Source organism: Antechinus flavipes, chromosome 2 (genome assembly GCF_016432865.1).
Source record: "Antechinus flavipes isolate AdamAnt ecotype Samford, QLD, Australia chromosome 2, AdamAnt_v2, whole genome shotgun sequence".
Taxonomy (NCBI): Eukaryota; Metazoa; Chordata; class Mammalia; order Dasyuromorphia; family Dasyuridae; genus Antechinus; species Antechinus flavipes.
Window position 1 is genome coordinate 642219325 of NC_067399.1, and position 22423 is coordinate 642241747.

Below are 22423 nucleotides of genomic sequence, written 5' to 3' on the forward strand. Positions count from 1 at the left end.
AAAAAACACACGAGCAAAAGACAACAAAGATGAAAATACTATACTATCATTTACATTCAGTCTCCATAGTTCTCTCTCTGGATGTGGATGGCACTTTCCATGCCAAGTCTAATGGAATTGTCTTGAATCACTTCCTTGTTGAAAAGAGCCAAGTCCATGACAGTTGATCATCACATAATATTGTTACTGTGCATAATGTTCTCTTGGTTCTGCTCCCATCAGTTCACATAGGTCTTCCCAGGCTTTTCTTAAATCAACCTGTTCATCACTTCTTATAAAAGAATATTCCATTCCATTCACATACTATAACTTATTCAGGCATTCCCCAACTGAGGAACAGACTCAATTTCCAATTCCTTGTCACTACAAAAAGACTGCAAATTAAATATATCTATATCTACATCTTTATATATATGCATATATATATAATTTATATAACTACTTTCCTTTGTCATTTTCTGTATTTTATTTGATAAATTTAAAAAAAACATAATTCTAAAAAGGGGGTTATAAGCTTCACCAGATGGCCAAAGGGATCTATGACCAAAAAAAAAAAAATTCAGATTCCTGTTCTTAGAGGATCTCTTGGGGCTACAGAGAAATTGGTTCACCCAGAGTTCCAGAGCTATTTATGTGTCACAGACATGGCTTGAATTAAGTCTTTCTGTCTTTTCATTATGCCCTACTATTCTTGTAATGTATATTATAGTATACAAATATAGTAATATACACACATATAAATCACATACATGTGTGTGTGCATACATACATATATATAAATTTCCTTATACTTGGTGAATTTTTAAAATTGCATTTTTGTCCAATTAATAATACCTACACTTTGTTTGATTTTATACACAGATAATATGTACTATAAACACAAACTGTTTATGGTTAAAATTCATCACATATATGGATTTTTTAAAGTTGCATTTTTGAATGTCATGAATAGCTCCTATATTTTTATTTGGATTTTCATGTATAATATAAAAATGTCTACGTATAAAATTCATTATATTTAGGACTTTTAAAAATTGCATTTTGGTCCAGGTAATAACTTCTGCACTTTATTTGATTTTGCTGATATGTAATAAGTGTTATTATAAGAATTTTTAAAATTGTATTTTGGGGTCCAATTAATAACTCCATGTTATTGGATTTTATACATGTAACAACAACATGTACTGAATTTGTATAAAATGTGTATGCATATAAAATACATGCATGTATATGCATATATGTATAAAATACATATTCCTCCCAGATGCTGATATGTATAAAAACCATAATATATGAATTTTTAAAACTGCATTTTGGTAAAATTAATAATACTTACACTTTATTTGATTATGTGGATATAATATGTAATACTCTTACTATATATGATATATAAAATGTATGCAATATATAATATGTAATACTTATTGTATAAAATTCATCTTATATGTGAACTTTTAAAATCACATTTTGTTCCAATTAATAACTTCTGCACTTTATTTGATTTTGTACAGATATAATAAATGTAGTTATAAAAAATTTTTAATTGTATTTTTGGGTCTAATTAATAACTCCATGTTATTGGATTTTATACATGTATATTACGTGTATCAAATCCATTATATGTGAATTTTTAAAATTGCGTTTTGGTGCAATGAATAATTCATGTACTGTATTTGATTTTGCAATAACGTAATATGCACTATTTACGTTTGTATATGTTGTGGAACTGTGCATTTTAAAGATTGCCCTCAGGACATCCTGTCTTAAGCCCTAACCACCCCTGAGGGTGGGCTGTCAGTCCCTCTCTCGGGAACCGCCCGCTGGCACCCCTCTGCTGTTGGGGGCACGTCCCACCTTGCAGTGGGCTCATCCTGCCAGGTCCTCCCTGCTAGAGGGAGCGCGCAGGCTGCCTGGAGCAGGCTGGGCGGTGGAAGCGGCTGCTCGTGGCTCCTCCTCTTCCCCTGTCCCCATCTGGGGCTCCTGAGTGACGTCACCGATCAGGAAGCCGCTGGCCCCTGCCGGGGAGGGTGGCCGGTACCCCTGGGCAGGGGTCCCTCAGGTGCATGGGCTAGAGACCGGGGGAAGAAGGGAGGACCCCAGGGCGGGGGTGGCCCCCGGCCGGTGCACGGGAGGCCCCCAGCGTCTGCTTCCTTTTTCCCCCTTTCTCTAGGAAGGTGCCCCTGGTCCCCGCCCGGAGGGCTGAGACCCTGCTGGACTATGACTGGCTGATGCCGGACTTGATGCGGCTCTTGCTTGCTCTCTGAATTGCCTAGCAACAGAGAGCGGAGCCGAGGCTGCAGGTGGGTCGTGCCCCTCGAGGAGGGCCGGAGCGACCCCTCACGCCAAACGTCATGTTCAGCAGGTCGGGCTACCGGGCCTTGCCCCTGGGCGACTTTGACCGCTTCCAGCAGTCCAGCCTGGGCATCTATGGCTCCAAGCAGGGCTTCTTCCCCACCATTCTGAGCCGAGACCGCCTGAGCCCGGCGCAGGACGTGGGTGAGTGACGTCAGAGGGGAGAGGGCTTGTGCCCGCCGCAGTTCTCCGCAAAGGGATGGGGGGGCAGGGATGATTACTAGCCTCTTTCCCACGTTCCAGCTCTCAGGTCCTGGAGGTTAGCCGCCCGGCCTCCCGAGGAGACCGGGACTTGGGCTAGTGTGGCCCCTGAGCAGAGCTGAATGAGCTCAGTCAGGAAAATTCCCTCCCAGTTTTGGAGCTTTTACTGGCTATGTGCTCCCAGGAAAGCCACTTCATCTCTCCCTGTCTCAGTTTCCTCATCTGTAAAGTAAGAACAGTAATAAGTGCAACATTGAAACCACAGGCTGTTAAGGCCCAAATGAAATAATGTAACCTCCAAGGACTTATTTACCATTCCCCTTCCAGGGGTGAGGGCTGGGCCCTCTTGTCATCCTGGCTGATGGGCCAGTCCCCGGGTCCCTCTCCTAGTGTTTTCCCCAGGGAGGGCTTAGGCTGAGGGGGCCTCAGGAACAGGAGGCCTCTGAGGGACCACTGAGGCAGAACTGGAAGCCGTGCTCTCACTTTATAGCTGAGACTGAAGCCTGCCAGTTTGTGCAAGTAGTGATCGGAGGTGGGGTTGGAATCCCCGTGCTCCAGAGTTTGACTGTGTCCCAGTGAAACTTACTCTCCTCTACCTTCCATAGTGCACCCCTTCCTCTGTATCCAGGTCCCTCCCCACTTCTGAACAGTCTCACCTCTGGGATCCTCCCTCCCAGCTTGGCCGGGAAACGATTCTCCTTACATCTAAAATAGAGTTCATATTTATTTATCTACTTCCCAGGGTTGTTGTGAGGATCAAGTGAGTGCTTAGTAGGTGCTTTATTATGTTAGCTATTATTATTATTATCATTTGTTATTGTTACCTATATTGAAATTCCCCCTCCGTATGACCTCCAATTGCTTAACCATCTTATCTCAGTTTCTCCAACTGAAAAACATTAGATAAGCTTGAAGGTCTCTTCCAGTTCCAGATCAGTCATGTCAAGGCCATTGACATTATGCAAGATGGGACTCAGCAGCGTTATAGTGACAAATTCTAGAAGGCCTTGGAAATAGGATATTTTAAGCTCTTTTATAATTTGTGGGAACTGTGCCCTTACCTCTGATAACATCAATCACTCCCCCATGTATGTACAGCCCATTTTGTACTCTCTCAAGGACTTTCCTCTAAATTATCCAGTTTGATGCCTACCACACCTCCCCATGGTGTATATAGGGCAGGAATTACTGCCACTTTACAAATTGGGAGACCGAGTCTCTTAACGAGAACTTAACAGTTATAGACAAGTTCAAGGGAATTATAAAAGGAGAACTAAATTTAGAAATGGAATAAGAATATTATTCCCATTTCCCAGATGTATATACTAAGATCCAGGGCATCAGGAATAAAAACTTGCATTCATCCAGCCATGCTGTATTTGTTGGGCTGCCCTGCCCTTTGCCAGCGCAGACTTAGTAAGCTCAATGTTATCACTCACTTCCTAAAACATGACAGCTCCTCAACTTTCAGTGGGTCTCCATTATCTTCAGGATAAAATCAAAACTCCTTACTTTGGCACTTGCTCTAGAATTCAGGGGTCCTCAAACTACAGCCCGTGGGCCAGATGCTGCAGTTGAGAACATTTATCCCCCTCACCCAGGCCTATGAAGTTTCTTTATTTAAAGGCTCACAAAACAAAGTTTTTGTTTTTACTATAGTCCGGCTCTCCAACAGTCTGAGGGACAGTGAATTGACCCCCTATTTAAAAAGTTTGAGGACCCTTGCATCTAGATCTTCCCTCTCTAGCCTTACAAAAAATGGAATCTCCATGGCCAACAAATCCACAAAAGGGATCCCCACTATAATACATTTGACAGGCTTTCTTGGGGTATCGGTCCCTTTGAGGGCAAGCAGAACCAATCGAATCCTTCCTTCAAAGGGTGGGTCTCCTCTTTTCCAAACATCCCAGCTCCTCATTTGACATGGCATTAGGGCCTCAGCATTCTCGATTCCCTTCTTAGACATTTTGTAGCTTATTGATGTCCTTAAACCAAGTCATCCGGAATTGGACACAGCACTTCAGATGAGATCCAACAAGACCAGGGCTCTTTGGTGGCTGCTACTGATTCATTCAAAATAATGGCTTTCTGGCCATGAACACCAGCAGCTTCTATTTATGAAGCTGAGCTTTAGTCTGCAAATACAGCTTTACCTTTCTCTTTATCAATTTCAGCTTGTTAGATTTATCCCACTGCCCTAGCCTGTCAAGATACTTTTGGATTCTGATATTCAGTGTGTGATCTCTCATTCTGTCATCTGCAGATATGATGAGTATGCCTTCATTCGAGGCATTAATAAGAACGGGTAATTAACAATTAGTATTAATTATAATTAATAAGAAATGTTAAGCAGCACAGAGCTAAGCATGGATCCTCATCTAGAGATGTCCTGCTGTGTTGACTGTGAACTGTTCATAACCACTCTGTGAACCATCCAATGAATTCTAGAACAATTGAAATGAAGGCAAACTGAGATGCAAAGTTTAGAGTATGTTTAGTTTATTGGTAAGGCTAGTAATTACCTTTAAAAGGGTCTTTAGTTCATCACCAAGGCAAAAAAAAGACTGCAGATGAGGGCCGACCAATCATTTTTACAGAGAAAAAGACGCACATTGAAAAACTGGAAGACAGCATCATAGATGGGGAAAACAATATGATTGGTCACAAATCCCGCAGCATTACAGGCATGGGGCACAACATGATTGGCTGGAAATCAGCAATGTGAGGCTAGCAACAGTTTTTCCTTCCTCTAAGATTCTGAATGCTATCATCCAATTGCAGGGATAACTAGTGTTGTAAAGATAACAGATTTCCTCCAATTGGTCAGCTAGTGGCGTAGAGATAACTGGGTTTTTTTTTTTTTGTTGTTGTTTTTTTAATTGTTGTTGTTTTGTTTTGTTTTTAAATAAAAGTGATTTATAGGGAAACTGAATTTTTAAACTTAACTCAGAGACAAAGTAATATGACTTAGACAGTTATACAAAATGTCGACTGTGATACAGAATTAAATCAGTTATAGAAATGGAAACAATATCAATTTAATTTTCTCAGTTCTGAACATCTAATTGCATCATCTAATCTCTGTCCCTTTATCTTTTCCTCAGAAATAATGAGATGCTTTATCAAAAAAGTATTTCTAGGATTTGAACAAACTATGTCATCTACAAGTTTAATCATTTAAATGAAATAATTTAATAATAGCATTCCACTCATCCATTAGTTTAATCATTCATGGGAGCTTAGTCTTCCATGATTTGTTCTTGATAAAATCGTGCTTGGCTCTTTGTAATCACTGCTTTCCTTATTACTTATTATTCAGCCCTCATGTTAATTATCCTTTATAAACAATTTTCCAGGAATTGAAGTGAAGCTCCTTGACCAATGATTTCAGATTCTTTTTTCTTTCCTTTTTTGAAAACTGGACCATTTGCACTTCTCCAAAGACATGGTGCTTCTGTGTCTCTTCTTTCATCTCTTTCTAACAGCTTCTCAGCACTCACTTCTGCCTTTTCTTTCAGCACCTGAGGAGGTAGTTTACCTGGGTTGGGTGACTTGAATTTATTGAGGGTAGTTACATATCCTCTGATTTGGGGAATCAACTCCCCTATAATCATTTTGGTTCTTCCATTTCCTGTGTGAATTTATATTTTCTTTTGCTGAGAAAACAATTAATAAAATAAGATTTGAACAGCTCTTTCTTCTTTCTGTTGTAAGTTCTTATAAAATTAAGCCTACCCAAAGACCCTATCCCATCTTTGATCTTTCCTATTCTCTCTCTCTCTCTATATATATATATATTTCTTTTTTGCTTTCCTTGTTTTTAATATTAACATTTGCATTCTGAACTTTCACTTTACTGGCACCATTTTTATAGGAAATATTCATTCTAGTATCTGACAATCTGACAATGAATTATCTGTCTCATGAATTTCAGGGTCTCTCAGATATGTTTTTTTTTTTTCCTTCTCTGTGGTTACTCTCTGAAATATTTAATTTAGGGGATTGACCTAAGTAGTTTTCTCCAACCCTTCCCTCATCTTTTTTTAATATAAAATCTTTTAAATTAGTTTTACAAGTCCCCTGAAAATTCATTTTCACCTCTCTTTGACAGGTATACTCCCACGCCAGACAAGGAATCTATTATCCTTATAATTATGACCAATATATCTTCTCAGATGCCACTTTGTCTTTTTTCATTAAAGCTTTTTATTTTCAAAACATATGCATAGGTAATTTTCAACATTCACTCTTGCAAAACCTTGTGATCCAAAATTTTTCCCTCCTCTCCCTCATCCCTCCCCTAGGCGGCATGTAATCCAATATATGTTAAACATGTGCAATTCTTCTATATCTATTTCCATAATTATCATTCTGCACAAGAAAAATCAGGTCCAAAAGGGAAAAAAAAGGAGAAAGAAAACAAAATGCTGGCAAACAACAACAGTGAAAATACTACGTTGTGATTCACATTCAATCCCCACAGTCTTCTCTCTGGGTGCAGATGGCTCTCTCCATCACAAGACCATTGGAACTGGCCATAATCTTGCTGTTGCTATGTACAATGTTCTCCTGGTTCTACTTACTTCACTTAGCATCTCTCTAAAATCATCTTGCTGATTGTTTCTTACAGAACAATAATACTCCATAACATTCATATACCACAATTTGTTCAATCATTCTCCAACTGATGGACATCTACTCAGTTTCCAGTTTCTGGCCACTACAAAGAGGGCTGCTGCAAACATTTTTGCACATCCAGGTCCCTTTCCCTCCTTTAAGATCTCTTTGGGATATAAGCCCAGTAATAACACTTCTGGGTCAAAGGGTATGCACTGTTTGATAGCCCTTTGGATATAGTTCCAATTTGCTCTCCAGAATGGTTGGATCAGTTCACAACTTCACCAGCTATGTATTAGTGTCCCAGTTTTCTCACATCCCCTCCTTAGCTCCTCAGACCACTTAGCCATTTATTTATCTCCCAAATTAATTTCTCTTTTCCACATCCCTTTTTGTAAATTGACAAAGTGAAGAAAACCTAACCTGTGTCATGATCTTAAGTTTCTTGCTGGAGACTTAATTGTTGGCAAAGGTTTTGAGGTTCCTTCTGTCACTTTGTCTCCTCCCTCAATTCCAGGTGGAATTGAATTGTGAACTGCTTGAACTTCCCAGAGGAATTAGAGTGCATGTATATTTAACCTCTACTAAGTAAGCAAACCTTAATAAACATACAATCTGGTAAGAGAAAGAAAAAATAGATAAAGAGGGAATTGGTAACAGTGGACAGAGAGAAGTAGAAGGGGAGCCATCTACACATCAGGCATTAAAATCTCCTGGGCTACTGACCCAGAACAGCATTTTGCCTTCCCCACCATTGGATACAGGGTTTGCCCTACACATGAGCTGCCTAAATCAATTTTATCTCCTCAAATGTCCTGTGATTTTACCCTAAAATGTTAATTAATGTATTGTCTTTGTGAAGGTTAGGAATTTGATTTTAGACAGATGAAAAATGTTGAGGGTTCATAGGTTGAGGTTTGCTAGGTAGGGGGTAGGGGAGAAAGGGAAGAAAAGAGGGGGAAAAGAGTCATGGGATGTGGTAAAGCATATAGTGGTCCACCAAGTGGAATTGTGGCAGGTAGATTGATTGAAATGACTGGGAAACAAAGGTTTGAGTTTCTGAGCATACCGATTTATTGTCAGTGCACCAATTGTACAACAAATCAAAAATAGAGCCCCTCTGCTAGGCACTGGATCCTAAATACAAAGAAAGACAGATTTTTTTTTTTGCATTAAAAGAAAACAATAGAATATAACCCAGGCTACGGGATTAAATAATCTGATTTCTAATTGGAGGAAAAATTAGGGATTTTCCAAGTTGGGAGGGAAAGTAAGTACAATTCTTTGAAATCAGAAAAATAGATATCCCACTCATCCCCAAATGTTTGTATTCAATCAAAATAACAAGTATTGCAATATTTGCTCTTAGAGGGAAAAAATCCCACAAAAAAGAGAAAATGTTTTTCTCTATAACTTTATTCTTGAAATATGTATTTTTCTTTAAGTTTCTGCTTTTATTTTTTTTTATTCCAAAGATGTACATTTTTCTTTCTTTTTTTTAAAATATTGTTTAAAAATGCATTTTTTTAAAGGACCAGCACTGATTGACAAGTATGGGATCAGTTATCAGAGAAGGAATATGGATTTCTTAAAATGTGTAGCCATGAAAAAACATTATTACATTGTTTGAACCTAGCCCTTCATGACTGAGAAGCCCTGCTTGTTGCTTAGAGACTAGATTTATTTAATGCATAACTCAGGAGCAAGGCTAGGCTGGCCAGAAACTCAGTCAGATCAGATGATTGATACAAAAAAATTTTCCATTGACGTTGAAGAATCTCATAACTGGACTTAAGGGAAATATTGTTTCATCAGGTGTGGGGATATCAGACCTGATCAGGTAATATTACCTTTTCTTTCTCTAGCTTGGGTTGAGTATCTCATATCCCACCTCCAGTTCAGTCTGAGCCTGCTTGATGGACTAATTTGGTGGGCCTTCCAAATCCCACCCAGAAACATAAATCTAGCATATTTGGGATAGAAGTATCATCAGGCATTTGCCCACTATCATGCTATCATCATGAGCCCTGAAAAATATTCTTAATAGTTCATTCCTTTTAGGGATTTTCCTGAAGTTCATGGACCATGGACCATGTTGCCTTTCTACTCAATATAAAATATAAAATCTTCTGTTTGGCATTTAATGCCTTATTACCCACTACTCTCCAGTCCAACCAAACTGTCTTTGTGTGGTTCCTCACATTTTCCATATTCCATCTCTGGATCTTTGTACTGGCCATGGATATGAAAGTATGATAACAAGTGGATAACTATTTTTTTTTTCTTTTTGGGTTCCTTAAATAAATTTTCAGCTTTTGCATTTCTTCTCCTTTTCATACGGTGAAGCAGACTTTTAAATTACAATCCTGAGTGGTAAGCTGTTTTTTTGGATGACTGTCTAAACCTGGACATCTGTCTTCCTGTTGAAGTATTTCAATTTTGTTTTCTCATTAATCAGATCTGACTCTGAAAGTGAATATTAACTATTTGAAGCTTAGCTAGATTCAGCTTTCAGAATTGCTAAATCCAAAGATTACAGATACAATAGCCTCTTCATTTTTTGGGGGGAGGTCCTCAATTTCTTCTTTAACATTTTAATATTTTTCATTTCCCCCAGTTACATTTAAGACAATTTTTTACATTTCTTAAAAATCCTTTGAGTTCCTTATTAGAAAGCACATGTGAAGTTATGCAAAACATTTCCATAAAAGTCATGTTGTGAAAGAAAACATAGATCTCCCTTCCTGCCAAAAAATTCCTCAAGAAAAATAAGTTAAAAAAAAAAAAAGTATGCTTCAGTCTGTATTCAGACACAATCAATTCTTTCTCTGAGTATGGATAACATTTTTCATCATAAGTCAGAGCTTTTTCATGCCTCTTTCAATGGCAGATTATTTACACCATTTTCTCTCTCCCTTTCCCATTTTCCCAGTATATTTCTCACCCTTTACTTTTTTAATATTATCTTTTCCTATTCACTTTACACCTATGTCTTCTGTCTATATATCCTCCTTCTAACTTCCATAATAATGAAAAAGTTATAATGAGTTGCAAGTGTCATCTTCCTATGTAGGAAAATAAAGAGGTAAACCATATTAAGTCCCTTATGATATCCTTTTCCTGACTACTTTCTTATGCTTCTCCTGACTCCTGTATATGAAAATCATATATACTATTCAGCTCTGGTTTTTCATCACAAATGCTTGAAAGACCTCTGTTTCACTAAATTTCCACCTTTTCCCCTAAAGTATTATATTCAGTTTTGCTGGGTAATTCTTGGTTATAATCCTAGCTCCATTGCTTTCCAGAATATCATATTCTAAGCCTTCTTGTTCTACAAGGTAGAAGCTACTAATCTTGTGTTATCATATGGCTCCACTATACTTGAATTGTTTCTTTCTACATGCATTTTCTCCTTGATCTGGGAGTTCCAGAATTTGTTTATAATATTTCTGGAAGTTTTCATTTTGGGATCTTTTTCAGGAACTGATCAGTGGATTCTTTCAATTTCTACTTTATTCTCTGGTTCTAGAATATCAGGACAGATTTTCTTGATAATTTCTTAAAATATGATGGCCAGGTTCTTTTTCTTATCATCGTTTTCAGGTAGACCAATAATTTTTGAATGATTTCTTCTGGATTTATTTCCTGAGTCAGTTGTTTTTCCATTGAGATATTTCACATTGTTTTATATTTTTTCATTCTTTGTTTTGTTTTATTGTTTCTTAATCTCTTATAAAGTCATTAGCTTCCATTTGTTATTTCTATTTTCTAATTTAAAAATGATTTATAATTTTCAAGGAATTATTTTCTTCAGTAAGCTTTTGTACCTCCTTTCCCATTTGGTTAATTTTGCAAAAAGCAAAGGTATTCTTCTCATTAGCTTTTTGTATTTCTTTTTTCATCACTCTCAATTTTCTTCCAAATATTTTCTCTAGCTCTTTTTCTTGATTTTCAGAATTCTTTTGGAGTTCTTCCATGGCCTGAGCCTAGTTCTTATTTTTCTTGGAGGCTTTGGATGTAGCTGCTATCTTCAACTGGACAACATTTCACTCCATTTTTCTGTGTGTTCTAATGCTCTCAAGTTTGTCTAGGGCCATTATTTAAAGAAATTTGAAGGGGATTGGGGGAGAACTCAGCAAGTCATTTCCTTTACTCTCCCGTTTCTTGATTTAAAAAAAAAAAAACAGTTTTTTTTAGGAGATTCTAGAACATTTTTACTGATCCAAGAATAATTTTTTTCATTATGAAAGGATGAATAGTTTCTGTTTTGATGGCAGTAATTTAGATCGCCAAGAACCTACAAAAGTTGGGGAGATTGAACTGTGATTCTCAGGAAACATCTGAAGTCCCTTCAGAAAATTATTGGGGGCAGCTAGGTAGTGCAGTGGATAGAGCACAGTCCTGAAGTCAGGAGCACCTGAGTTCAGATCTGATCTCAGACACTTAACACTTCCTAGCTGTGTGACCGTGGGCAAGTCACTTAACCCCAATTGCCTCAGCAAAATATATATATACATAAGGCATATGTTAGGTTTCTTAATATTGATCAGAAATATGATCTTATTAAAATTTTGGGGTTGTGTTTAGATTTTGCCATGCAAAAAGATGACCTATTTCTCTTATTTTCCATGTAGATTCTTGCTATCACATGAAATAGATTTTTAGACGAGGATGCTGGGATCTTGCAGATTTGCCTATTTTAATGTAGTCTTGGTTAAGTGAAGTACTTTACTTGCTATTTATAATTTGTCCTGTGATACCCTCAAAAGTCAGTGTGCATTTATTAAACACCTAAAATGACCTTAGTAAAAGGATGAGAGAATGAGAAGGGATATTCAAACAGAAAGAGAACCAGAACAGTGAGAAGTTACCATGAAAGAGAAGAAAGATCAACAGTGTCAGAGGCTGGAGAGAGTCAGGAAGGAAGAGGGTAGAGGAAAGGCCATTTGATTTGTCAATTAAGGGATCGCTGGTAATTTTAGATAATGGTTTCAGTTGAATGATTAGTTTAGAAGTCATTCTGAAGAGAAGAGAGAAGGTGCCTGTTTTTAGACAGCTGTCTCAAGGAAATTTGGTCACTAATGGGAAGAGAGAGATAGGATGATGGCTAGCAAAGATGATGGATTCAAGGTTGGGGTTTTAATGAATAGGGGAGGTATGTGGGTATTTGTAGGCATCTGGGAAGCAGCCAGAGGGTAGAGATTGAAGAATAAAGGGATTGGGGAGATTGAGGAGCCATTGGCTGGAGGAAATGGGATGGAATGGGTTCATTTGTGGATATTGGTGAGGAGAAAGATCACTTTTCCCCATAACCAGGGGTGATGGAAGATATAGAGGCAGATGTCTGAGTGATGTGGGATGAGGAGGAGGGAAGAAGGGATGCTTCTGTCAAATTTCCCCCAGTGAAATGTGAGGCAAGGTACTCAGCTGAGAGAAAGTGGGAGGGTGAGCCACGGGAGGTTAGAGGAGAACTGGAAAATTTTAGGAGGAGCCTCTTGGTGAGCAACAGAGTGAATCCATTAGAGAGATGCGAAAATATTACTGTGCCAAAGTGAGGACCCAGTTGAGATTATGGGTCATACATTTTATTGGAGCTGGTAGAATGGTTGGGTTTTTGGTGTTTCTCCAGTTTCATTCACATAACCTAAAGGAAAAGAAGCTGATGCTGGGAAGGGTCTGAGGTTGAGGGTTGCCAGGGCAACATCTTCAATCAGCTAAGGGAACAAGGGCCTCCAGCACAGAGGAAAGTGTGGAGCTGAATTTGTTCACTAGAAGATCAGGATGGGGAAAGGGAGGAGTGTAGCCAGTGCATGTGGTGATAGCCCAGGAAAAGACCGTGGGCCGGAGGTCCCAGTGAGGATGAAGAATAGGGTTTGGGGGGTAGCAAGATAGAGAGAGGGGTGGAGCAATAAAAGGTGGGGATGAGACGATCATCTTATTTTTCTGAATCGGGAGGAGGATCTTATTGCAATTCATAGAGTATTGAAAGTTGGTCCTCCTTTGTGTTCCAGTGATGTCAATATGCTGAATGGTGTGGGTGCTAATTCACTCTCTGGTCCTGAGAGTTCTCCAGCTATCAGTGATGTCCGATGGAGTATGGGCCAGCAAACATTTCTCACAGTAATAATAGACTATTTTTTCAGAAAAAGGATAAATTAAACCTTTGCATCATATAAGTTCTCTCACAAAAATAAGGCTGTGAGGTAATAAGCTAGAGCATGAGTCACTTTTTTATGTAGCTGAGAACCAGAGAAAGTCTGTAACAATAATAACAAATAATAATAACTGATATTTATATAACACTTTAAGGTCTGTAGAGCACCTTACTTATATTTTCCCCTTAGATTCTTATAACAATCCTGTGAAATCGTAGCCATTTATATCCCCATTTTACAGAAAAAGAAACTGAGCTGGAAAGAACCTCAGACAGTATCAGTTTACAGATTCGGAAGCTGAAACATAGGGAAGTGAGTCACCCAAGATCCAGCACAATTTAATGCAGTGAGCATGCATTAAGCGCTTCATATTTTCAAGGCACTATGTAAGGGGCTGGGATCCGATGGCAAAAAGAAAACATCTCCTGCCTTCGGGGAGCTTCCATTCTAGGGCAGGGGAATATAGCTCACGTTTATGTATCCATAAGTTCTAACCACCAAAATCCCTGGCGCTGGGAAATGGTTCGGTGTGGTTTTATGCATGGAGATGGTGCTACAGCTCAACCTCCCATGTAAGTTGTTAGATTGGGAGCTCCTCGAGGAAGGGACTTTCTCACTTTTTCATTTGCAGCCCCAGTCCTTAGCATGGCTCTCTGCACATAGGAAGGACTTAAAATGTTTTATTCATTCATTCATTCGTAGCTCTGTAAGCCTATGTATGTACATGTGATAATTTGGGGAAATGATTAGCTCAAGAAATCAGGAAGGACTTCCCACAAAGGGTGAAACGGGGAATTGAACTTTTAAGGAAAGTTAGGATCCCAAGGGGCAGAGGTGAGGGGGGCACATTTCAGTCACAGGAGATAGCTTGGGCAGGAAGGCCCAGGGAGAGATAGAAGGCTGAGTGGGCAAGCAGTCTAGATTGGCTGGATGGAACTGGCCATGAGCATGAAGGGACTGAAAGGAAATCAATCTGAAAAGGTGAGCTGGAACAGACTAAAAGGGTTTAAAATGTCAAGCTGAATTTGTTGATTTGTTTTGAGGAAATAGGGAGTCAATGAATGTTCCTGAGCAGGGGAATGACAGTATTAAACCTGTCCTTTAAGAAGATTGTTTTGGCAGCTGTTCTCGGAGAGGATGCTAGAAACTGGGGGGCTACTGTGATGATCCAAATAAGAGTTGATGAGGGCTTGAATCAGGGTACAATAAGAGAGACAGAAGGTAAGACTCCCTCTGAATATCTCAAAATTGTGTGACTGGAGGGATGGAGGTGTCTTAACAATTCAATAAACATTTTTTAATTGCCTCCTGTTTGCCAGATTACTCTGGAACAGTCCCCACTCTCAAGGAACCCAGAGAAATGAGGAAGTGAGTGGGAGAATTGAAGTTTCCTGGCTCCTAGCCCGGGATCCTTTCCCTGATGAAGCTTCCTTAGCTGGCAGTCATTCCCGGCCCACCCTCGTGGTCCGCTCTGAGTGGCTGCTTAGCCTTTGCCTCTGTCTCCTTCTCCAGCAGACTCTCCCCAGAGCTGGCCGTCCTACATCTGCCACAGCATTATCAGCTTCCTGGTGTTCCTGCTGCTCGTGGTCACTTTTCCCATTTCCGGATGGTTTGCTTTGAAGGTAAAACTGAGGAGGGCTGGGGACCGTCCTCTGCACGATCTGCCCAGCAGCTCTAATCTCTGCAGAGGACTCTGGGGTTTCCTGCCTTATTCCTTCCCCTTCTTCCTTGCAGTGGCCCAAGATGGCCGACAAATACTGACCACTTAGTCAGGGGAGGAAATTGGAGCATGGGGACTTACTACAGGAGAGCCCCATTCATTGATTCCAGGTACTTTCTTAGTCTTAGGAACAATGGTTCTACTTTGGAGAATGCAGCCAGTCCACGTGTGTCCCTGGGACAAGCCCAGAGCCCTTCTCCTTAATTATCAGGAAGTGAGCAGAGACAGAACAAAAGGCCGTGTCCTGACGCCGACTGTGATGGCTGTGTCTCCACATCTGGAATCTTATATACATATACATCTATGTTTACATATGTAGGCCAGAAAGGTACTCTTTGGCCTACAAGACTCTGGAGTAGCTACATGGTCTGCTAAAATTGGATTGGACTCTGAGCCACAGACCTGGCTTTGAGTCTGCCATCTGTGGGCCATAATAGCCAGATAACTGTAGTCAGAAGCCCCAGATTCCAATTCCATTACTTGCCATCTGTGGGATTTGAATAAAAATCACTTAAATTCAGTGGCTCTCAGCTTCTTCATCTGTAAAGTGAAGGAACTGGCAAGAAAGCTTTTGAAGGACCCTCTCAGCTCTTAGTAGGTGATCCCTTGATCCTGCCTTTCTGACGAACAACCTCATTGCACTTTTGACTTGTCTCTAAAATGAGGATGATATGTCACAAATATGAGGGCCACTTTGTACCCCTTTGAGAGTCATTTATAAGAAAGAGTTATTATTTGTCCCCCTGAGGCAATTGGGGTTAAGTGACTTGCCCAGGGTCACACAGCCACGAAGTATTGTGTCTGAGAACAGATTTGGACTCTGTCCTTCTGTCTTCAGGACAGGTGCTCTATCAGCTGCCCCTGAGAGTCATAATTATATTTGAATAATGACATATTCAAGAGCCGGAAAATCAGTCTAGCTATCGAGAAGCTGAACTTGGACTTTTTCACCAATCCCAGATAGTTGGACCTGCCAGGCCAATCTGGGAAAAATAGTTAGATGACCATCCGGCAGAGGAGGTGCGTATGGGATCCATCCCCTAAGAGGAAAAACAAGGGGGCCTTGGAAGGATTTGGATAGAATGATGAAGACTTGAGAGAGACTTGGGGGATGACCTGCTTTTCCCATAAAACAACCTGGAGAATCCTGAGCTGGATGGACCAGGGAAGGGGGTTTTGTGTCATGGATCGTGCTTGGGAGGTTCTAAGCTGGCCCCGTGATCCATCAGTTGCTTAGTGGTGTGGGGCAAGTCATGACCTCGTTGGGTCTCACTTTATTCTCTTAACTAGGTTTCTTTGCTGGCTTCTGGAACAGAAAGGGAATACAGTACTTTGCCCTCCTCGTAGGTCGACTTTCCAGCAGGAAGAAGGGAGATTTTAAACTAGATGGGACCGAGGGCATCAGAGGCTGTCGCAGGGACCAGTGTGGGGTCTCCGGGGCAGGGGCCATCTTGGTCCCCGCGCCCCCATCTGTTCCCGTGTGCCTCGTTTGCAGATCGTCCCTACCTACGAACGGATGGTCGTGTTTCGTCTGGGCCGGATCCGGGGCCCCCAGGGCCCAGGTATGGTCCTCGTGCTTCCTTTCATCGACTCATGGCAGAGGGTAGATCTGAGGACAAGAGCGTTCAACGTCCCTCCTTGTAAGGTGAGAAGGGCTACCTGGGTCCCATCGTCCCTGCTGTTGGGTCTGTGGACAGGAAGAGGCCATCGGGAAGGGCAGAAGGGTCACTTATGGCGGAAGCTTGTTCTGGTTCCTGCCCCAGCAAGCCCATCTGCAGGCCCAGCCCCCCACTGTGGGAGACCCAGAAGGAAAAGAGGGGGGTCCTGCTTTCAGAGAGCTCACCCCCCCATGGGGCACAAGAGGGGAAGCTCACACCCTCAGAAACACGAGACTAATGAAGAAGCACGGGGGAGGGGCTAAGTCTCACAGACAACGGCTCCCATCCTTTCTGCAAACCTTTTCCTGGTACGGCCAGTTTGGGGGGTCCCCAGGGGGGTTCCCAGGGCCCGTTGGGAAAGGTGAATGACTCCCGTACCAGTCTCCCCTCCCGGTGAGTGAGGGGCAGAGGAGATCTGGGGGAGAGAATGCCCACACACGTCGGAGGGAGCTCTCCACCTCAGTGAGTCTTTGCCCGTCCCAGCACGTTGCCCCCTCTCTCAGTAGGAGGGAATCCAGAGTCCAGCCAGTCCAGGCCCCGTGTTTTGTAGATTTTGGGGGGGTGATCTCCCCTCTCCCACATGGTCCTCATGGATGGGACTCAAACCCGCGCCTGCCTCTCCAGGGCCAGATTCCCTTCGCAGCAAGGACCCACGTGCACTGGCTGTTAGGTCGTCGGGGTCTGTGACCGAGGCTGTGAGTCTCTGTGTCTTACGGGCCGGCACCCACACCCCCCGCGGGCCTTGCAGAGCGGGCCCGGGCGGCCATAGCTCTGGCGTCCCGGGGAGTGTCTGAGTGTGTGGGGGAGACGGGCGCCCGACCCTGCTCAGAACCGGGCCCGCTCCGACCCCTCCTCCCTTCCAGCTGACCTCCAAGGATGGCGCCCTGGTCTCCGTGGGGGCGGACGTCCAGTTCCGCATCTGGGACCCGGTGCTCTCAGTGATGATGGTGAAGGACCTGAACTCGGCCACCCGCATGACGGCCCAGAACGCCATGACCAAGACCTTGCTGAAGAAGCCGCTGCGCGAGATCCAGATGGAAAAGCTGAAGATCGGGGAACAGCTCCTGGTAAGCACCCTAGCATCTTATTTGTCCCCAAAGCAGGGTCCAGGACAGGGGGAGGGGAGATTTTCTATCTCATCATATCTGTTCATGAGATAGAAAATGAACAGGAAAATGCTAACATCAAAGAGAAGCTGGAAGGAATATTTCTGCTATGAGTTGGAATAAATCTATTGTCTACATTAGATGGGAAGTGATCACAGTACTAGGGTTAGAAGTGACATGGGGGTCATCCGTATTCCCCCATTTCTTGGCTTCATGCACGATTGTCAATGAGAGACAGAGACAGAGAGACGGGAAGGTGAAAGAGGAAAAAGAGACAATGAGACACAGAGACAGAGAGACGGGAAGGGGAAAGAGGAAAAACAGACAATGAGACACAGAGACAGAGAGATGGGAAGGGGAAAGAGGAAAAAGAGACAATGAGAGACAGAGACAGAGAGACGGGAAGGTGAAAGAGGAAAAAGAGACAATGAGAGACAGAGACAGAGAGACGGGAAGGTGAAAGAGGAAAAAGAGACAATGAGACACGGAGACAGAGAGACGGAAGGGGAAAGAGGAAAAAAGAGACAATGAGAGACAGAGACAGAGAGACTAGAAGGGGAAAGAGGAAAAAGAGACTAAGAGAGACAGAGAGAGAGAGACGGGAATGGTAAAGAGGAAAAAGAGACAATGAGAGACAGAGACAGAGAGACGGAAGGGGAAAGAGGAAAAAAGACAAAGAGACAGAGACAGACAGAGATACAGAGAGAGAAAAAGAGACAGAGATGGAGAGAGAAAGAGAGAAAGAGACAATGAGAGACAGAGATAGAGAGACGGGAAGGGGAAGAGGAAAAAGAGACAATGAGAGACAGAGACAGAGAGACTAGAAGGGGAAAGAGGAAAAAGAGACTAAGAGAGACAGAGAGAGAGAGAGACGGGAATGGTAAAGAGGAAAAAGAGACAATGAGAGACAGAGACAGAGAGAGGGGAAGGGGAAAGAGGAAAAAGAGACAATGAGAGACAGAGACAGAGAGATGGGAAGGGGAAAGAGGAAAAAGAGACAATGAGAGACAGAGAAGAGAGACGGGAAGGGGAAAGAGGAAAAAGAGACAATGAGAGACAGAGACAGAGAGAAGGGAAGGGGAAAGAGGAAAAACAGACAATGAGAGACAGAGACAGAGAGACGAAAAGGGAAAGAGGAAAAAGAGACAAAGAGAGAAAGAGACAGAGACACGGGAAGGGGAAAGAGAAAAAGAGACAAAGAGACAGAGACAAAGAGAGACAGAGACAGAGAGACGGGAAGGAGAAAGAGGAAAAAGAGACAATGAGACACAGAGACAGAGAGAGGGGAAGTGGAAAGAGGAAAAAGGGACAATGAGAGACAGAGACAGAGAGATGGGAAGGGGAAAGAGGAAAAAGAGACAATGAGAGACAGAGACAGCGAGACGGGAAGGGGAAAGAGGAAAAAGAGACAATGAGAGACAGAGACAGAGAGATGGGAAGGGGAAAGAGGAAAAAGAGACAATGAGAGACAGAGACAGCGAGACGGGAAGGGGAAAGAGGAAAAAGAGACAATGAGAGACAGAGACAGAGAGACGAAAAGGGGAAAATGAAAAAGAGACAAAGAGAGACAGAGACAGAGAGATGGGAAGGGGAAAGAGGAAAAAGAGACAATGAGAGACAGAGACAGAGAGACGGGAAGGGGAAAGAGGAAAAAGAGACAAAGAGAGACACAGATAGACAGACGGGAAGGGGAAAGAGGAAAAAAGACAATGAGAGACAGAGACAGAGAGACGGGAAGGGGAAAGAGGAAAAAGAGACAAAGAGAGACAGAGAGACAGGAAGGGGAAAGAGGAAAAAGAGACAAAGAGACAGAGATGGAGAGAGAAAGAGACAGAGAGACAGGAAGGGGAAAGAGGAAAAACAGACAATGAGAGACAGAGACAGAGAGAGGGGAAGTGGAAAGAGGAAAAACAGACAATGAGAGACAGAGACAGAGAGAAGGGAAGGGGAAAGAGGAAAAAGAGACAATGAGAGACAGAGACAGAGAGAAGGGAAGGGGAAAGAGGAAAAAGAGACAAGAGAGACAGAGACAGACAGAGAGACGAAAAGGGAAAGAGGAAAAAGAGACAATGAGAGACAGAGACAGAGAGACGGGAAGGGGAAAGAGGAAAAAGAGACAATGAGAGACAGAGACAGAGAGACGGGAAGGGGAAAGAGGAAAAAGAGACAAAGAGAGACAGAGACAGAGAGATGGGAAGGGGAAAGAGGAAAAAGAGACAATGAGAGACAGAGACAGAGAGAGGGGAAGTGGAAAGAGGAAAAAGAGACAATGAGAGACAGAGAGAGAGAGAGAAAGAGAGAAAGAGAGAAAGAGAGACAAAGAGAGACAGACACAGAGAGAGGGGAAGGGGAAAGAGGAAAAAGAGACAATGAGAGACAGAGACAGACAGAGGGGGAGGGGAAAGAGGAAAAACAGACAATGAGAGACAGAGACAGACAGAGGGGGAGGGGAAAGAGGAAAAAGAGACAAAGAGAGACAGAGACAGAGAGACGGGAAGGGGAAAGAGGAAAAAGAGACAATGAGAGACAGAGACAGAGAGACGGAAGGGGAAAGAGGAAAAAGAGACAATGAGAGACAGAGACAGAGAGAGGGGGAGGGGAAAGAGGAAAAAGAGACAATGAGAGACAGAGACAGAGAGAGGGGGAGGGGAAAGAGGAAAAAGAGACAATGAGAGACAGAGACAGAGAGAGGGGAAGGGGAAAGAGAATAAAGAGACAAAGAGAGACAGAGACAGAGAGACGGGAAGGGGAAAGAGGAAAAAGAGACAATGAGAGACAGAGACAGAGACACGGGAAGGGGAAAGAGGAAAAAGAGACAAAGAGAGACAGAGACAGAGAGAGGGGAAGGGGAAAGAGGAAAAAAGACACAATGAGAGACAGAGACAGAGAGAGGGGGAGGGGAAAGAGGAAAAAGAGACAATGAGAGACAGAGACAGAGAGGGGAAGGGGAAAGAGGAAAAAGAGACAAAGAGAGACACAGACAGAGAGACAGAGACAGAGAGAGGGGAAGGGGAAAGAGAATAAAGAGACAAAGAGAGACAGAGACAGAGAGACGGAAGGGGAAAGAGGAAAAAGAGACAATGAGAGACAGAGACAGAGACACGGGAAGGGGAAAGAGGAAAAAGAGACAATGAGAGACAGAGACAGAGAGACGGGAAGGGGAAAGAGGAAAAAGAGATAATGAGAGACAGAGACAGACAAAGGGGGAGGGGAAAGAGGAAAAACAGACAATAAGAGACAGAGACAGACAGAGGGGGAGGAGAAAGAGGAAAAACAGACAATGAGAGACAGAGACAGAGAGACGGGAAGGGGAAAGAGGAAAAAGAGACAATGAGAGACAGAGACAGAGAGACGGGAAGGGGAAAGAGGAAAAAGAGACAATGAGAGACAGAGACAAAGAGAGGGGAAGTGGAAAGAGGAAAAAGAGACAATGAGAGACAGAGACAGAGAGATGGGAAGGGGAAAGAGGAAAAAGAGACAATGAGAGACAGAGACAGAGAGACGGGAAGGGGAAAGAGGAAAAAGAGACAATGAGAGACAGAGACAGAGAGAGGGGAGGGGAAAGAGGAAAAAGAGACAATGAGAGACAGAGACAAAGAGAGGGGAAGGGAAAGAGGAAAAAGACACAATGAGAGACAGAGACAAGAGACGGGAAGGGGAAAGAGGAAAAAAGACAATGAGAGACAGAGACAGAGAGACGGGAAGTGGAAAGAGGAAAAACAGACAATGAGAGGCAGAGACAAAGAGATGGGAAGGGGAAAGAAGAAAAAGAGACAATGAGAGACAGAGACAGACAGAGGGGGAGGGGAAAGAGGAAAAACAGACAATGAGAGACAGAGACAGAGAGACGGGAAGGAGAAAGAGGAAAAAGAGACAATGAGAGACAGAGACAGAGAGACGGGAAGGGAAAAGAGGAAAAAGAGACAATGAGAGACAGAGACAGAGAGATGGGAAGGGGAAAGAGGAAAAATAGACAGTGAGAGACAGAGACAGAGAGACGGGAAGGGGAAAGAGGAAAAAGAGACAATGAAAGACAGAGACAGAGAGACGGGAAGGGAAAAGAGGAAAAAGAGACAATGAGAGACAGAGACAGAGAGGGAAGGGGAAAGAGGAAAAAGAGACAATGAGAGACAGAGACAGATAGAGGGGGAGGGGAAAGAGGAAAAAGAGACAATGAGAGACAGAGACAGAGAGACGGGAAGGGGAAAGAGAATAAAGAGACAAAGAGAGAAAGACACAGAGAGAGGGGAAGGGGAAAGAGGAAAAAGAGACAATGAGAGACAGAGACAGAGAGACGGGAAGGGGAAAGAGGAAAAACAGACAATGAGAGACAGAGACAGAGAGACGGGAAGGGGAAGAGGAAAAAGAGAAAAAGAGACAATGAGAGGCAGAGACAGAGAGAAGGGAAGGGGAAAGAGGAAAAAGAGACAATAAGAGACAGAGACAAAGAGAGGGGAAGTGGAAAGAGGAAAAAGAGACAATGAGAGACAGAGACAAAGAGACGGGAAGGGAGAAGAGGAAAAAGAGACAATGAGAGACAGAGACAGAGAGACGGGAAGGGGAAGAGGAAAAAGAGACAAAGAGAGACAGAGAGAGAGAGAGACAGAGAGA

General features: G+C 42.5%; 1 protein-coding gene across 50 annotated transcripts in view; it reads left to right on the forward strand.

Moving 5' to 3' along the window:
* The first annotated feature begins 1918 nt into the window (after positions 1–1918).
* The window catches only part of LOC127551993 (stomatin-like protein 1), a 41474-nt gene continuing 20969 nt past the window's right edge, over positions 1919–22423 (forward strand). For 11 of the 50 annotated variants that reach the window (XM_051982296.1, XM_051982282.1, XM_051982307.1 and 8 more), the window contains exons 1-4: positions 1919–2496; positions 14841–14950; positions 16544–16693; positions 17570–18218. In XM_051982296.1, the coding sequence (XP_051838256.1) occupies positions 2352–2496; positions 14841–14950; positions 16544–16693; positions 17570–17866 (702 nt within the window). In that variant the 5' untranslated portion in view covers positions 1919–2351 and the 3' untranslated portion in view covers positions 17867–18218. Of the gene's footprint in view, positions 2497–14840; positions 14951–16543; positions 16694–17569; positions 18269–18368; positions 18470–18639; positions 18712–18741; positions 18831–18890; positions 18943–19052; positions 19542–19658; positions 19708–20010; positions 20102–21370; positions 21419–21517; positions 22185–22321; positions 22372–22423 lie in introns of those variants that run through there. The other 39 variants (XM_051982297.1, XM_051982280.1, XM_051982290.1 and 36 more) reach the window with 25 other exon arrangements.